Consider the following 18679-nt stretch of genomic DNA (forward strand, 5'->3'; position numbering starts at 1 on the left):
ATGAAGCATTCAAATTGTCACATTATAATAATTATCAAACAGCTCACAGGTGTTGGCATTGTTGCCAAAAGGCTTCTGCATATGTTAAAATCAAGCTTTTTTACATTCAAATTGTTTTACTTTCTTTTAATAGATCATTTGGGAGTTACTGATACATATTATGTCTAAATATTTGACAAATCTGCATTTATCCCTTAAATAAGAAAATCTGAAATATTTAAGGTTGTACATCTTCACTCTCTCACAGCTCATCCATCACTTAGGGATGAGTAGTGTATCCCATTATAATTCTGACGCAGTCTACACTGATTCCCCCCGAGGCCAAACACACCGAGCTGGCCATACTTACAGTGGTAAAGTTCTCCGGACCGCAGTCCTTGCCTCGGTATTTGCAGTCGAGCAACATCTCATCTATGTTGTGGCTTGCCCGCTGCACAAACTCTAGCATGTTGAAGGTCTTGCTGGGGAAAAACTTGCTGTCGTCCGTGGGCTGCCCCAAAGCGGCGATGAAGTCATCAAAGTCCCCTTGCTCCACGCCCAAGAGCCCAGCCATCCAGAAGATGTCGTTCCTACGGATCTGGGACTTTCGATAGCTGTTGTAGTTGCACAAGGTGATGGCCGGGAAGTACATGGTGGGGCAGTCCATCTCGTCCAGGATGGTGACATGGGGGTACTGGTAGTACTCGATCACGCGGTCGGCCACTTGGTAGAGGAAGAAGGAAAGGGAGGAGCTGAATGCGGCGGCCCAAAGCAGCCGTCGAATAGTCACTCCACCCGGCAGGAAGATGTGGCTGAGGCCGTGGAGGGTACAGTTGGCCCCGTACACTGTGATGTCTGACGGCGGACGTGGCGCTTCCTCCTCTGGGGCTCCCATTATCACCAAGCGTTTCCAAGTTACTGATTGCTGGATGTGGTCTTGCTGCAGTGATGACTCGCCGAATTCTGGTGCTAACGGGGAGGTTGAACCAAACCAAATGAACCAGGGAGGCTGGATGAGACAGAGTCTGGTTTCCTCTTGGCACCCGAGGGAGGGCGAGGGGTTGGATAGCTGGATCTGGGAAGTAGCGATGGACTGTTCCATCAACCAATCCTCTTTGAGATCTTAGAGGGCACGGTGAATTCAAGAGATCTGGTTTCATTTGGGAAGTAAGACCTGATCCCACAGCAGGTCATGAGGGATGGAACGGACAGCGATACAGCGGAGAGGCAAAAATGCAAACAGAAGCATATTCACTTTAGCGACCGCTAACGCGCCCAAATTCTTTTGGCTTGAGTGACCATTATTTATCCAGGGATGCTTTCTGGGCACACTTCAATGTTGTTGTGAGACTCCACGTCCAACTCGAAAGACTATTCTTTAAATGTAATGCAATTTAATGGGTCAAAGAAAACCTTGTTCCCTAATCACAACCCATTGGAGACCACACGTGTGGCCTGCGAGCGAAAAACAAGGCTGTTCTTCTTGGATCCTGAAACTCTGACATTTTGCAGACACAAAATGTCAGCAATTCCCAATTAGCATCACATTTAGTTACAGCTGCATACAAAAAGCTTGAGCTGGCAGGAACAACCGCCAAAAATCCATTAGCCACTGAGCAGCTACACAGTGGGAATAGTTTACTGCTTTTCTAAATGAAACCTTATTGGACGTTGTTGTGAAAGACCAGAGTATGACTCATTCATGCTTCCGTTTAGTGTTAATGCAGTTGACAAGTTTCAATCTTGGCAACCCTCTTGGAGCCAAACATTTATCATCTTTAGGCTCACGCCATCTCTCCTTAACTTCCTTGTAACGATTACACATAATACAATGATATAAGTCCCTTTCGAGAGTCAAAGCAGGCATCCATCTATTCTACGTATTCTCAATAGCCTTTTTAAAAAAAGAAAACACCTTGACTTACAGTCAATACAGCCGCAGCGAATCCCTTAAGTTTGCAGCACACATCATCTTCTATCTTGCTGCAGCCCCCCTATCATGTGTTTTGTAACAGCATTAATTATTAATACCTTCTCCTGCATACATTTCAACTCATGGGCAGAGGTGTATATTCTCAGAATGCAGGCCTGAGTTTATTTCAGTCCATCCTGATAAGTATCTGTCTCGAATGAAATTGATTTGCTCAGAGCTGCATTCATTTAAAATGAAGTAAATAAGTTTTAAATTAGCAAAGCAAAGATCTCAGCAACATCTTTAATACCTGGTATGCCCCCCCACCAATCTCTCTTCAGCCTCCACATCTACCCCGTTACATATATCACCTGAGCTAACCTCCTGCACACCTTTTCCTCTCCCCTATCACATCCATTCTGTAGGTAGAGGCACATAACAGACAAGAGGGAGAGAGAATATTGGCGTTACATTCATCAGTTGGACACAGACTTGACTCCAAATGAATGATTATGTTGCTCTGTGCCTGCTGGATTTGTAAATAAAAAACTTTTTGCTATAAAGTTTTGCAAGTCACGTAAAAGTTGATATGTCCGTCTTGTGTTCACAACTTGTTTCTGCTGCCCCCAAGTGGACAAAACAATCAGTTATTGCAGGGTTCAAGATAAATCAGGTATCAGTAAGAGTTTTTAAACACAGTAAGCTTTCACAGTTATTGATGTGCACTGCATTGCAATCCCAAAGTGGAAATGTTATGTATATAAAGCACTAACTGGTGAGGTAGGTGCTGTAAAACTTAACCCTGGGCCTTTTCAAGCCAATCTGGATACAGTCCTGGCCATTGCAAAATGGAGTATGGCACAATACTTGTTTGATGTAGATTATCTTGATTTCATAATCATTGAAAGCCCAAACCGTAATTGAAATTGATTAATTGCACAGCCTTAAGCCACCATTAACATATCCAGTGGACATGAGGCTACATTAGCATTCACATGGAGTCGTGCTTCTGTCTAATATTGACTCTCCTTTTAGCTTTGTTCTGGTCTCCAACAACTCCTTAGGGAAACCCCAGCTGATGGCCTGTAGACTGCTAAATACTGCTCTGTGTTCAGCAGATGGGTCACTAATTTTGTCTGCCTGCTATTTGATTCTCGGGCAGGTAACGTATGGGGTGTTTTTTGGGAGATTTTTCACTGAAAAGCGGCTGCCAGGTTGAAGGGAGCGGTACAGGTAAATTACATAAAGTAATGTTGCTGGTCATACAACGAAAACATGGCGCTGAACAGCTCTAAAGCACTCCAGAGAGCTGAGGGGAGCGTGGGCCGAGCCCTGCAAATGACCCCTTTCACATGTATTACACGTTGTGTTTTCATCCGTTGTTAATGTAAAAGTATTGATTGGAGCGGCTTTAACAGCTCTAACATTACCAATGGGGTTGTCATTGTGTGTCTGCACTAAATGCTGACATGGCCCTCACACCCCCACTTCAGTCATGCTATAGCGGGAGAAGGAATTTATAAGAAGGATAGGTCATCCCTTGTAATAACTACACTTACTAATGCATACATTTGTTCACAGTTTGTTTTTTTTGACAGGCTATACATGCATTTATTTAATAAATGCCTTACAGCACGGCACTGCCAAGGCTGCGATGTGCTGCCTTTGTTGTATACATAGTAACAATCAACACAATTGTTTTCATTAAAAAAGTAAAGCCAGTAGTTTATGAGAAAATAATGAACATTTTGAAAGAAAAATGCAATATCTGACCATGTTATTTAATATTTTCCTGGAAAAACATATCACTTGCTCCTTAATGTTCTACTGTAATTCTTCACCAGATGCCATTAAAATGTGTTAACTATTTGAGAGAATCTAAGAAACAAACAGGAGACACAGGTGAAAAAAAACACACACCAACTTAGCACAAGCTCAGAAAGCAGAAACCTTACGCCAAAGCTGCAGTATGCTTCCTCTGGGCATTTAGCCACTGCAGCCAACACAAAGGCAAGCAAATGTAAAAGCTGATGTTTGAGTTGACAAAATGAACATAAATTATGTTTAAAAAAACAAAATCAAACCACAGCGACCTCTCCCAAAGCAAATATGTCAAAAAAAAGAAGAGAAAAGTCATTTAGACAATGTTGGGTTTAGCAAAGACACATCACAACGACAGAAGTTCAGACACAGAGCAGCTGAAAGAATATTCAGCTTCAAACAAACTCCTTTCAGGCAAAGTCTGCCGAGTCATTGACTATAGTTCTCTATGTTTAAGTGTAAGTAAATTCATTCAAAAGCGTCTCACTATGCTCACATTGAATTGAACACAGAGTACACTACATGTCTGCTGTTCTCTGTTGCCTATGGGTAAAAATGAGCAATCTTTCTACACCAACTACAGCAAATGGGGAAGTGGTCAAAGCACATTTCTGTGTTAATAGGTACAATCTGAGCCAAGTGCAAGCCCGATACTCAATCAATACAGCGCGGAGGTTTTCCAGATGCTTTAAGTTAGGTGTTCTGGGTAATGTGCTGCCGCAAGACATCAGCAATTCAGTACATCATGGCTTCTTCGTGTGCCTGAAAACACTTTCTTTCACTCTACAGCGAGAAGAAGCCAGAGCTGCATTCACACGTGTCAAGATTACTAATATCTTCCAGAGACTAAGTGCTCTTTCTCATCAAAGGCTTTGTATCCGGACTGTGTGGAGACTGTCAGACTCGCTCTGCTGGATGTGACGGCGGACATGCTACGGGTGGCTGCAAGGATGTCATTTTCATAATGCTGAAGGGAATTTAAATACGGAGTCTGGAGGAAAAATGTTTCAAACCGTCCCGCCGCTCCTCAATTTCTTGTTTGGTCGACATAAGTGCAACCCAGCAACCACTCAGACATCCAAATGTTGCGTTTTATGAAGGATGTTGAAGTGTTGATGACTATTTTCCAAGTTCTTTCTTTGTGAATAAAATAGATTGGCCTCTTTCACGCACAGGTCAGAGTTCAAATGCAGAACAGTGTCCCTGTAACTGTAGGAGTTTGTTCTGTGCATGAACACGTCAAGTTACAAAGACTTTATCCAACTGTCCCCCAACTCACAGTTGTTAGCTTTTCCAAACTCACAGTCCTAGCCTTTTTCACCACATGTAGAGAAGGCCTTTCATATCGTTCCAAAATCACGCTGAGAAGGGGCCAAGTTTTAAAGTGCTGAGCTTATATTAATGTAACGACACATTTCACATCAATAAGCCCGACTGAGATAATGATGAGCAGATACGCAAATAAACTCATTAAAATTAAGGCACTGAGCAGCGTTGGGATTCATTTCAAAATGTTTTGAACTCTCGACCCCAAACTCTTCAGTGTTAAGCTTCAAGATTCATCCAAGCATTCATCTCAAACCACCCAAAGGTGGCAAATGCTAAATAAAGAGTGTGAGCATTGACGTTCATACTTGACTTTGGACCCATTTTGATAAAAATAAAAAAAGTTTGAACTCGAGGTCTACTTCTCGGCTTCTTTCCAGGACTTTTAACCGCTTTTAGTCACTTCAAATGGAGCAAACTTCAGGCCTCCTTCTGCGTGAGCGGTGACCTGAGCTCACCGCTCACGCAGAAGCCTCAACGATTAGAGCGATGGAGAGAAATGCTGCTTATGGGCTAGACACAGAGATGAAAAGATGGCCTGCTGTTGGGGTGATTTTCTGTAACCAGTGCAGCCTCAAAGCCTCATCAGTTAGCTAGTAAACTAGCGGTTGCCAGCAATTTAGCTAGCTTGCTAAGTATGCTGCAACACTGGTGACAGAAAATTATCCAAACCAAAATGTCCCTTATCTGACGATAGCAGAGTGCTTCATTGTTCAGTATGTGGATCAAGCATTACATTGGTACATTTTTCTAGTTTAGCAGCTGGCAACATAGCTAGCTACCTTATAATTCCACCAGAGAGTGAGTGACTGTCCATATTGAGAGTAACTTTCCTCATAATCAATGTATTGGCTCATACAAATATAATTCGTCTCTAAACCATTACTCATGAGGCACTAGAAGTGTGTGGCAGTTCCTGTTGAGACCCTGGGTCTCCTTATTTGGGTAAATTCAGGATGTTTCTTGGCATCAACCTTTAAAAATATGCACCAACCAAGTCATGAGCGCGTCCAAGAGGAAGCTACGAAAAAGACAGAAACAGTGCCAGACCCGCAAATACAGCGAAGCGAAGCGCCAAGCGGACGATGCTCGTTCCAAAACGAGTCTGCTGTTCGCGTTCACCTGTCCAGACCTTGGCATCACAAAATTAGAACTTGGACGACTTATATCACAGTTAGACAAATTTTGATTTCAGATTTTTCTTTAAAAGCAACATCTAATCAAAATCTGCATTCGCTAACTGAGCCAAAAGGACAACCATCACACATTTTAATATCAGCTATCTGCTGCTATTCATCCACTTCTCCACTTTCGCTTCATGAAAGCAGATTTTTAAATGCCATTAATCAGAATCTGGGACTTCAGTGAATGTAGATTGCAGCTGGTTTCTCTTATGGCAAGCAGGAAATGGGCAACGAGTAATGAGGAAATGTAATATTTCAGTATTGACCCCCGAACACGTGAGAGTCCTTGATGAATCGTAAAAGCAAAGGAAACATGCTATAGCTGCTGTTTGCACAGCAGTGGTGAACTATACGCTGGATTTGCTTCACAAAAACGATGGTTGATGAATGTTGTATGTCAGAGCCCCTCCCATATGTGATTTAATATCTAATTCCATGCTGAAAGTTATTCATCAGGCACGAGCAGAGGACTTCATACAGCTGCCAAAGCAATCACACAAAGTATAAAAGGCAGAAGAGCTTCGCTGGGTACTTCAAAGGACCTTTCAAAAATTAATTTTTGTCCATCTAAGACAGCAATTAGCTGTGAGTACAGTTAAGAGGAATGAAAGGTGACTTTTCTCCCATCCAGCAGTTTGAAAACAACACTCGTGAGATGAAAATATTATCTAAAATGGCATTCAAGTAGCGTCCGTGCCCTCGCAAACTGAAGAGACCTTGACCCTTCAAAGAGTGAACTTTTGGGAAATATAAAAAAAACAATTTCACAGGTTTGTCTTGGTGTCGGGGGAACATTGCCGAAGCACCTTGTCCAGAGAGGAACATATTTTATATGATTCTGAACAATGTCAATGTCAAATATGATAGAGCCAAAAATAGAGGAAGTCGGCTGAGGCTCTAATCTGCGATGTCGTTCGTAGACAAACCTTCAAGTCTGAGGATTGAACCACTACTCAAAAACAGTAACAACCCTGTTTATTTAAATTAAGGGTTACTGTTACTTTCTTGTGACAATGAACACATTTCTCCTAAGCGATCCAGATAATAATGGCTCTAGGATTTGCTGACATGGAATTTGTATAGTTAATAGTCTTCCCAAATCAATACCATTGCCATTGAGTATTGGTAGCTCTGAACCAAAGCTCTTGCCTGCAGTAAATTACAATGTCAAAACCAGAGTCCACAAGTTCATCTACTCACTTAGTGGAAGAATTTCCAGGACAACCCACTCGATGAAATCACAGAGAACAGTTTCTGTGTCTCCGGGTTAGATGGTTTTACATTTTTCAATTGACTGTGCATGACAGTACTCTTGGCGACGTTAATCAAGGTCACAGAAACGGCATATGCGAGTGCTGGCTCACAGCCCGTTTGAGGACAGTCCTGGAATCACAGTGGCCGGACTGAAATATAAAATTGAAACCCGAGTGCTTTATTTTTCTTGGCTTATCAATGATAAAAGTTAATGCCCACTGAGAACCAGGCATCCAGGCTGACTTCATTCAATCTGTCAGGGCTTTTACAATGATGACCGGCTCTCCCGGTACATGATTACAGGTCTCAAGATGGAACCACACTGCAAAATGGCCCTGGACCGGTTTACCCACACTGCTTACAATATATTACTTACAATAATGGCAAACCCCATGCGCAATGATTTTCCCAAAAATTGGACCGAAGAGGACGAAGCCCCTGTCGTGACACCTGAATCATCTCCAATGCAACTCAGCTAAAGTGAGATGCTGTTGAAAACTGCAGAAAATAAATACATAAATAAATAAATACATATATACTAAATTAACCTTGGTTCAATCTTGAGTACTTTTGTTAACTCTTTAATCCTCCACCTGTAAAAAGTTCATCCCGCCTATAAAATCATAGCAAAGTGTTTGTTGTGATGTTGACTGATGGGATCATTAGATCTTTCATCGTTAATCACTAGCACTGAAAAGTAGTCTGATCCCTGAAGTCAATAAGGGCTGTTTTAGAGAAATGCTGATATTGTTAAATAGACTGCAGTGTTTCGGCAGCTCGACGGTATAATGTCCTCCCTGCTTGCCCCGACTTTGCATTGCTGTACAAAGTAAGCTAACTGGATTAGCAATGACAGTCGAATAGAGACGCTGGACGGTTCTCGTCAATAAAGAATCACTCCCTCTGCTCCTTTATGCCGGGGCCTAAACTTTGCATTGAGATCTCAAGCTTGCTTCAGACTACGACAGCCATTAATTATAGCGGCTATAAATTGCCTCCAATTAATATATACTACTAGATGGAGCTTGATTGTTTTGATCGCTTTGGAGAAGACGTCTGGAAAATCCGGAGGAGGGCTGAATAGCTCTGAGGGTGACAGCCCTGTGGAGCTGCCTGCTCCTGTCTGCTGTCTTCTCCCTCGGGGAGATTAGCAGGAAGTCCATCAGAGGGACGGCTGACACCTGTGCTGGCTGGATCCTCAGCTTTAGAAGCTGGCGGAGGCAGTCAGTCACTCTCGGCCGCCTCCCTTGGTATTTGGTTTGTGGTTTTGAGTTGTTTGGACGTCGGTTTCCGTCTTTTGTAAATTGCAGAACCTTCCTCGCTGTATCAGTGTTTATAGAAAGTAAACAACCGGACGAGTTAAATAAAGACAAGCCGGAGAAAGACTTAGTGAAGTTAAGGATCTCCTTGAATGCTGACTATAAAGTACGACAGTGTATCAGGGCCATTGCAGGTAAAAACTGCTTATATGATTATATCCTTGTAAGTTGTAGATTATTCTTGTAGATTTGTCATTTTAATCTCTCAAATTAGGATTTTTGACACTAAGTATTACCCCTCACTTGAAACAGAATCATACCGGTTCTAAATTAAAATACTCAGTACTTTTTATTGGAAGTACTAGTAATTAATTCACACTAGAGTATACAAAATCATTAATATGTTTTTATTGAATTACCAGAATACATGACAAATATTGATATGTGGTGTTTTGGCTATATCACCCAACCCTAATTTCAAAGAAAAATGAAAAGCTTTTCTGATTGTAACGCAAATGTTCTGCATTCAATGTGTTTTTTTTTTATTACCGCACTGAAACTCAAGCGTAACTTTGATTATTTTTCATAATTTCTGATATTATCTTTCTATTTGGTTCAATAAAGCTTGTTAAGCTAATGTGTGTGCTGGGGCAGGGGACCTGTGAACAACACACTGAAACCAATTACCTTCTTTAGATATATCTGATAGGGAACTTTAGCCTGAGAGACAAAATAAATGGCCACCAGTCGGCGCGGGAATCGATGGAATTAAAGTCTGTATTTTCGCTGATTGCAAGAATCTTTCCCTCTTCCATCTGATCGCTCGGTGTGGCAGAGAAGTTTCACGGGGCTGCAGGCTCGAGTTAACCACTCGGGCTGCCTTTGCCCTGTAATAGCTGCGTATGAAGTGTGAGGAATTCAATTAAATTGGGCAAGTAAACATTCAGTCAGCTACAACCTGTGACATTAATTCGCAGTAGCACCATGCTGAGCCCTCCTTCTCTTATTCCCTGAGGATTAACTCAATCAATCTTTCTGATGGTCAACCAAGCAGCACGGAGGCGAGGACACCACGGCGTATCCACACATGGAACATGTCATACAGTACAGATTACTTTCCTTTTTTAAAAAAAGGAATAGTCTCTGTGACACGCGTTGGAGATAAAAAATGACACAACACCGAGAAGAACCATTATTCTGGAGAAATAAACAACAACGTCTGACCTCTTTTGCTGTAGTGTTGCTCGGTTATTACCTCTACTTTTTCATAGCCTTTTCTGGATTTCGACTCTCCGGGCATTGTGTACAGAGCTGATCTGTTCGGCTTATATGAACTGTGAACTGTAAACTGTGAGAGCCAACTTTTCATTTCAGTAGTGCAGAAAAACACACTTTGGCAGCTGCTACAGGACCATATGATTTTCTTTATGGGAGGAGATGCTGACACACCGTCGGGCCCATTGTGTTGACTGCATGTGCTATTCTCAGTGCAGATTTTTTTTCTCCATTTTGTCTGGGCCCCTTTAGCAGACGGTGAAGTGAGAAGCTTCCATTATTCTTTTTCGGCTGCCTCCTTAACAAGCTCTCCTGTGTGCCTCGGAGCTATCTGCAACGCATCTCCACTGTTCATCCGCCGAGCGTCGGCTCCCGACACAGTCCCCGCAAACTGTCTTCACCCCTCAGGTAGTACGGTCTTCAAGAACTTCTTCAACAAAAGTTCAAACAGTGGCATTGCCTTTATATGTCTGTGAAAAAACATACGGGTGGATTCTCAAGCTACGATTGCTAAACGCTTGTTGATATATCTAAAAGACACGCTTTAAAAAGGATTTGTGCTTTAAGGTTCTAAGTTTGACATTCCTCACAGTCAATTTGTGACCCATTTGGTTATGAAAGACACATTAAATGTCATTAAATGCAGTGACACTGTGGGGGGGGAAAAAACATTTCAAAGAATGTTTCTGTGCCCTGATTCAATTATTGGAGGCTGGCAGCAGGTGGCAATGTTTATTTATCCAGAGATACAGTATTGTGGGAACCTGCCATTGTGTCAGAAACAGTGATAGTGAAAAGAAGAGATTCTTGAGTGTGTGAAATCGAATGCAATCCAGTAAAACAGCTGAGCCGCAAACTCAACCTTCACAAAGATTCTAATGTTCAGTCTGTTGCTTTTTGTCCTTCATCAGTAACTCTCTTTGTATGTGTGTGTGTGTGTGTGTGTGTATGTGTGTGGGCATTTTACTGCTTAAAAAGTGCTCTGAATAAAACTATTGTTATTGGTATCATTCTATTTCATTATTGACTCTGTCAGAGAGGTTTTCATTCAACCGCATGTTTATTATTTAAGCCGTGGTTTGCAGTGGTGTTGAACCGGACTGCCCCGTATTGATTATAACATTTGCCCACCCCATTTACTTTAGAAACACATTTCAACCTAATGCAGTCCACTTTAATACCAGCACTAACTACAACCTCTGTAATAAATAGTTAAATGAACACTCCTTGTCCTCATCTCTTAACACCCCCGTCGCCTCCACCTCATCAAAAGAAACCGGTCTGAAAGACGACGACAGAGGAAGAGTATGCGTCAAAGCAGTTGTACTGGATTGGATTAAGGTCTTAACACAGTGGGGACGTGACGAAAATATGACATAAAAATGTGAAATACTTCACATCAAAATTATTCATACCAGCAGCAATGAGAATTTGCAACAGTTGCAACACTATCTTCAATAAAAGTTACGAATAAATCAGCAAAGGAAGAGGGCCCGACGACTGAGATGCTGTTGACCCAGAGCATACAATAGATATGTGAACCGCTTTTACATTTTTAATTTGATAAATGGTTAAGCACCGTAAGATACACGTTTAGGGCTTATATTGTGAAAGGAAAGAGTGGATCTGGTCTCCGCTGCCTTTATTAAGGTTGAATATGAGTAAGCAACATTTGCAGTTGGTTTTCGGACCAGTGGCCCTCCCCTGTCGTACAATAGGATGGACACCCTGCGGGGTTGGTTGATGCCTCTGTCCGCGGTGCAAAAGCTCAGAAAAAGCAGCCTTGCTCCAAACAAAAACTACCCAACTTTTTCGTCACGTAACATATTCTTATCCTGTGTGAAATAAACTCTGTGAATTAATTGCACAAAAATGCCAACGATGTTTAAAAGCAACAGGATTTTGTTTAGGTGTATCAAATAAAGTACAAAATGTTTTATTTCACAACAACTCTCCATACACTGAGGTTAAAGCTGTCAGATTAACTTTGAGTATTGCAAACAGAATAATATGCAGCTAACGCGGCTGTAGAGAATACTAACAGTGTATGACTCAACCTGGGAAACAAGAGACTAATGAAGTTATGAATATGGTGCTGCTGGTAAATCCTAATGACAATGTGTGAACATGGGAGCACACACACACCCACACACACACAGAAACAGTGTGTATTCCATCATAGAGCAACTATTGAGCCACAAATCATTCTGTTAGAGGAGACAAACAAGCTATTTATCTATCCCAGTCCAGATCTGCACCTGTCAGCAGATTAGGTCTCGACGGAGACTTGTGAAGTCTGTGTTCTGTGAAATTTGATTTCTCCCCCCGCCCATTCTCATGGATGTCACATTCAGTCGCTTTCGTTTGAAGATGACTCGAGCCCCCACATTCAAACTAAATATATTCATCAGATTGCACAGCAGATTGAACATTAATAAAAGACGGCTGTCACTCATTCTTGTTTCTGAGGCGGCTAAGAAAGCCGATTTATCTAATGTGAAGTAATCCCTGTGTGTAATATAATATTTGTGCCAAAGGGCAAAAACATCACATCGAGTGTCCCTAAGTAGTTCGACTAGTCGTCGCAGAAGGTGAACTCATACATTTCTGACACCTAAGTATTTCAGTTTTAATTTAAGTTCACTCGTGTGAGAGATTACTGTGGGTCTGGGGAGCCTGTGAGAGGCGTTGGTACATGGCAGTGGAAGAGGACTTGGCTTTCCACCTATTACTCCCAAGCCTCCGTGACCAATAGCATACAGGAAGGCAAACGAATGTGTCCGCCCATGATAGATGCTCTGAGGGCCAAATCTGTGGGCGACAGCAGAGCCAAAGCCATGCGCCGTGCCATTTGTCCGTCCCAACACAGTGTCTAACTTAAGGACAATCATTTTCTGCGACACTGCGGTCGCGTCTGGTTGAACTGTGAGGCGCTGAAAAGAGAAGGAGCAGCGTCTTAATGAGCTATGTTAGCAACGCCGCTTCAAATCGACATCAATTTACGGATGTGACCGGTTAAGAGACAATTATGCACATAATCACTGGTATCTTATACAGTACATAGACTTCTTTGTACACAAACCAAACGCTCAATCAATCCAAACTTCTGGGTGATCAATTGCTCTTTCGATCTATTTTGCCCCCTCACACTGATCACACGAGTGCAGTTTGTGTTATTAGGGTGTGAGGAGAGAAAAACAGGATTAGTTCTTTTGATGGATGGGAGGGGATGACTTTGGTTTCAGGGCTGCAGCTTTTTAATTTGTGAAGGATCATTAGCTGGCGAAGGCTCCTGCTTGTAGCTCTGGGGGCCGAGAGAGGAGGAGGGTGGATCAAATAGATGCAGCAAAGAGAGGTACCTCTTCATCCAGCTCGTCGCTGTTGTAGCTGGTAGGAAGAGGGTATTATTCATGCGTTACAATGCAACGTGAACCGCTACCGTTGGCTGTGAGCTGGGCGGGGTGGGTCTCAAAGCACGAAAACTACCTTTCCGTGTGAATTATGTGGCTTTTGAAAAACACAGGGGTATCAAGTGAGCTTGAGTCAAGCACTGTATATCGTGGACTTGTCATCCATTCCCCCTCCTACACGCGCAGCATTGTGTGTGGGCATGAAGTGTCAGGCAGGGGTCTACTTATTGCCGCAGTCGCTATGTAAAGTAGATTCATATTGCAAACGGTGGACACAACTGATTCAAATTTGCCTACAGGGTAAAAAAAAATGTTTGCAACTACTTTCCACCACTGAGGTACAGATTTCCCAGGATATTGGAGGATAATGTATCGCCATTACGCAACATGGGGTTGCGCAAAGAAAATGCATCCATTAACATGACAAACAACAAAATACAAACAGTAGTGCAGACCTGTGCTTTTTTTTTTTTACTTCCATGAGGGCTAATGATAATGTTCAGCTTATTTACACTGCTTTGTCCGCCTCAGAGAAAACCCCTCACTTAACCACAAATACTGTAATTTCCATACAGTTCTCACACCCCAAGGTGCTATGTACGGTTAAGTAGGGGTTAAATAAGCATTTCCCTTTTGCCTCCTGTGTTCTTAGAATAAATACTGCTGCAGTGGATGTGTTTTTTTGTGTTATCTTTTAGCCTACTCATACATACGGTGCCTTTTGATTTACAATCCCCCCCCCCTCCTCCTGTCTCCCTTAATCAATTGAAAAGAAACAATCAGTCGTGCCCGAGGCTAACCATTCCTTCTATTGAACACATGTCTACATCGTGATTGCTCCAGGAGATTGAGTATAATCACAGCAAACCCAACTGTTTTCTTTTCATTCATTCGTTTTTTTTTTAAGCACTCTGATAAGGAATCCATGAAAAACCCTTAAACTCTCTCAAGTGTTCAAGTCAAAAGAGTAAATCTGTCAGTAAAATAAAGATATCTGGTGTTCACGACTCAACAATTATGGTTTAAAAAAAATTATTCTTCAATTATCTGAATCACTTGTGTAACCCCTTCAATTGCAGTATCAATTGTATACTCTAGAAAGAAATTATTTGACTCAAGAAGCTATCAAAGTGGTGTAAATATCATCAAAGCAAAGGGTTAAATCTGTGTGTCGCATGAAAACAATACCTTGTGAAGGAAAGGCCGGAGGCAGTGTACAAAGGCCCTTCCTGTTACGTATTGTAAGGGAGGTGTGCGGTCGTGCCATGTAGTTATGCCACCCTGCCATCAGCGTAAAGGCTCGCTTATAAAAACCCTGCAGGCTATTTATAGAAACATGTTGATGGGCAGGTTGGTGATTTAAAGCAGCATAGTGCAGGGACCCTGAGAGCAGATTTACTACAGCTGATTCTAAGGATTTTCTCTGGGAAAGGTGAAGGGGCGAGTTTTTGCTCAAATTATATATGAATTGAAAGTATAATGGTGAGAAATAAAAGGTACTTAAGTAAAGATGTATGGGCGACTAAAATATTCATGACCACTTTTTTACATGATGGCTTCATGCGATGAGAGATAATTACGCTTTAAAGAGAAGAAGTTGCAGCATGGAGACTTTAAATGAGATGAGTACACTATATTGTTTTTTTTTCCCTCTGCTAACGCCAGCCAAAAGGTTATTAATAAAAGCACAATATATTTGTTGCTGGCGGCAAAGTGACAATCTCAGAGTGTTTGAGAATCTGACTCATGACATATTAAATGTGCTCGCTCTTTTTCAACACTGCAACAAACTGAAAAGATATAAACTGTAGATATAAACAATCAACAATTTAAAGTTTTTTTTCAAGGTAATTGATCATGTCTTTGACATATTCAGTGTTTCAAACAACAAAGTCAATGAGATAGTTATAAGGAGGAATGTTCCCCATTGTCGGTAACACTTCTATCACTAAGTAATTATGCAAAAATTAATGATTCATTAAATTGACACCCCAACTTTTATTGCTCTTTGTCGTTGCCATGAACTGCCAGGTCTCTTCTTCTCATCTCTTAACTCGTCAAGTTGATGCTGTTATCTGTCATTTCTCTAGGCATCCGTTTAACGGCAATCTAATCTTGTCATCATTAGCTTAATTACAATTAACAGTATGATCATGCCTACCTGGAAATGGATGGATTGCATCACGTTGTTAGATAACCAAGTCACAATTGTGTAATTGCATGACTCGAACGTTACAAAGTCTCGCAGGACCGACAATTAACTTCTGCTTGTTGATTAAATATCCAGCTCAAGGTTTTTCATCTGAGTTTCATATGGGTAATGTTTCACGGTGGCCGGTGCCGTGTCTTTGCATATTTACAGAGAGATGGCGACTGCACAGAAAAACAACACACCGTCAGAGGAACACAAAAGGCGTTATCTGTAGAGCGCCTCCTACTGTAACTAAATACTGTCTGCTGCACACATTTAAATTAAAACGACAATTCCTTAACGTAAGTGCAATACGTTGTTTGCGATACACTGCAGGCTACTTATAAATGGAACTTGTGCTTCCTTATCGGAGCCTTTTCTTTCTCTCTTTTTTGTCATTTTCCTCGAAGGGTTACTTGCACATAATAGTTGTAATATTTGTGCAAATTCCATAAAAAGCTGTTTTAGAGTCTGTATTAATGCCGGCAGTGGTAGATACATGTTTGGTAGTATAATGCAAGGAAAGCATGTCATTTGTTCAGTTAAAAAAATAAAAATAACAATAAAAATAAAATAATAATAATGATAATAATATATATATTTATATAAATATTATATAAATATATATATATATATTAATTTTTTACACAACAAATTCCTTAACTCTCCTCATTAATTAATTCATCCACTAAAAGTAATGACAACATGTTTCCAGACATTTCCTCTCATATGATCTATGTTTTAAATATGATGAGCAATCTAGTATCATTTCACAAATGTAATATAAAGTTGGATGTCCTGCATTAAGAAAGCCTGCCGCTTGAATAGTTGTCCAGTGAAGCCTATATATGTAACCGCCTGTGTGTTGTGCAGTACAGTGTGTCAGCGTGTGTGTGTGTGTGTGTGTGTGTGTGTGTGTGTGTGTGTGTGTGTGTGTGTGTGTGTGTGTGTGTGTGTGTGTGTGTGTGTGTGTGTGTGTGTGTGTGTGTGTGTGTGTGTGTACCTGGATAATGGCCTCCTCTCTGAAAGGCTTCATCAGAGACCTCCATCTCTCTGGCACCTGATGCAGGGACATTTGGCTGCTTTCTCTTCCCCTCATCTCATCATTAGATCTCATCATGTTCTTTTATGGGGGTGGTGTTTATGTGATTTTGAAGGTTTGTGATATTGCCACCATATCCTACAGACTATTGAAAAATATATCATTTAGCTTCATGGGAGTTTAGTGAAGTATCTTAAATGATGCTTTCTTTTCTTATGGCGTTTCCTCTGTCTGTCTGGTGCTATCTGTCCGGGTGACTGTGATAATCCGCATTACAGTCAGTGCTGTCACGAGCAAAAAGGTCACCACAAAAAACAAGAGTAACGGATTAGTTCAAGAAAGACAAACTCATTTCATACATGAGGATGCAAAGGTCTGTTGCAAATCCACTTGATAGAGGAGACCATGATGTAAATCTTTGATAATCTGTAATAAATCCCCTGTACAGCTCTGTAGCTGCCAATTGTATTTTTTTTTTCTCCATTGCACATAAGCATTAAGACAAACAAAATGAGGAGAAGAATTATACAAATCTGGCATTATCGTGGGCTGAAAAGACATTTTCATTATTATCAGTCATCAGCAAAACCATCCTTGAGCTTTCAATTAATAATGAGCCCCAAAACAGCTTCTGTATTCTGAGGTTTCATCTGCCAAAAACTGCCATACTTTGGCCTATCCATGAATAAACACACAGAAATGTTATATATATATATATATATATATATATATATATATATATATATATATATATATATATATATATATATATACATACATATATACATACATACATACATACATACATACATACATACATACATACATGAAAATATAAAGGAAGGCATTGCTGTTATTTAAATCTCATTAGGGGTCATTCCAGCAGCCCCAGTGAAATTGTTTTGTGAGCGCCTCCTAATTACGAGGCTGGTCTCGTTGTGTCTCGTCGACTCTCTCAGCATTCACGATTGAAGGTTCAGCAAAGAATGGGAGCACATATTCTCACACAACCTAATGTGGTGCAAACGGTTGTTCCCTTTAATCAGGTCTGGCGTAATTTAATGTTGAAATGTAACATTTAGAGGCATGGAAGAAAAAGAAGAAAAAGGAATTTCAGTGTTTTTTTTCTCCTTTTCTTTTGGCCTCAGAACAAGACGATGTTGGAGGTGTGTGTACAGAAAAGCAAATGTCTTGCTTCAGTGGAGAAGAAACCTTAAGCCAGGAAGTTCCTTTGCTTGCAATCTGTGCTGCAGACATACATTCCTGGAATGTTCCACTGCGCCACACTCTCCGATTTAAACTCAAATCTCCGTTGAGTCATTAAATGGAAAATTACAAGTTCACACAGATACATGGGCATTAGAAACAAGCGGTTGTTGCACATATAAGTCTATTAATGTGGAGCTAATGTCTGTGGAGCGAAAAGGTCATGCTTTATAATCACCATACTTGTGTTTTGGCTTTTTTTTATGTACTACAAAGAATTAGTTCAAGTGATCAGAGAAATTAAAATGTAACAGATTTGAATTTTGATAGAATTATTTTTCATGAACTAAATGGGTGCGAGACTAACAGCTAAAACGTATTAAACATAATTACTCCATAAATGATTACTGAGTTGAATGCAAATGAATCAACAACTATTTATGTGAATTGTTAAAGACACAATACATGTGTAGAAAAGCGATAAACAAAACAATTATATTACTATTTTATGAATAGATTCTGTTTTCTTCACTGTTTGCTCTATATTGGTTTCCATGCAGCTAAATGCTTGACAGCTCGTCTCTCACTTTGCTGTCTGTGGTTTGTAAACAGCTGCCTGCTTTGTCTTCAAACAAGTGCATTACAAGCAGAGAAAGTAAACTAACGAAGCAAAGTTGTGGCCAGTAACACCAAAACAACGCTTTAAAAAAAAATACTATTAAATATTGGGCTGAAGGAAACCACAATGACTATTTTTCAATATTATTTTTCGTCATTTTACAGACTAAATGTTGCCTATTTTCTAGTTTAAAAAACCCTA

The 18679-nt window shown here is 40.8% G+C and overlaps 1 protein-coding gene across 3 annotated transcripts in view; it reads right to left on the minus strand.

Moving 5' to 3' along the window:
* asic1c (acid-sensing (proton-gated) ion channel 1c) overlaps positions 1–18679 on the minus strand; it is an 82102-nt gene that overhangs the window by 28910 nt on the left and 34513 nt on the right. Inside the window, exon 1 of one of the 3 annotated variants that reach the window (XM_068604652.1) lies at positions 350–934. The exons of the other annotated variants lie outside the window; for them this stretch is intronic. Within the exon in view, the coding sequence (XP_068460753.1) occupies positions 350–874 (525 nt within the window). The 5' untranslated portion in view covers positions 875–934. Of the gene's footprint in view, positions 1–349; positions 935–18679 lie in introns of those variants that run through there. 3 annotated transcript variants of the gene reach the window in all.

This window comes from Clinocottus analis, unplaced genomic scaffold (assembly GCF_023055335.1).
Source record: "Clinocottus analis isolate CAN_PGR_092001 unplaced genomic scaffold, fCliAna1.0.p SCAF_11, whole genome shotgun sequence".
In the NCBI taxonomy this organism is placed as follows: domain Eukaryota; kingdom Metazoa; phylum Chordata; class Actinopteri; order Perciformes; family Cottidae; genus Clinocottus; species Clinocottus analis.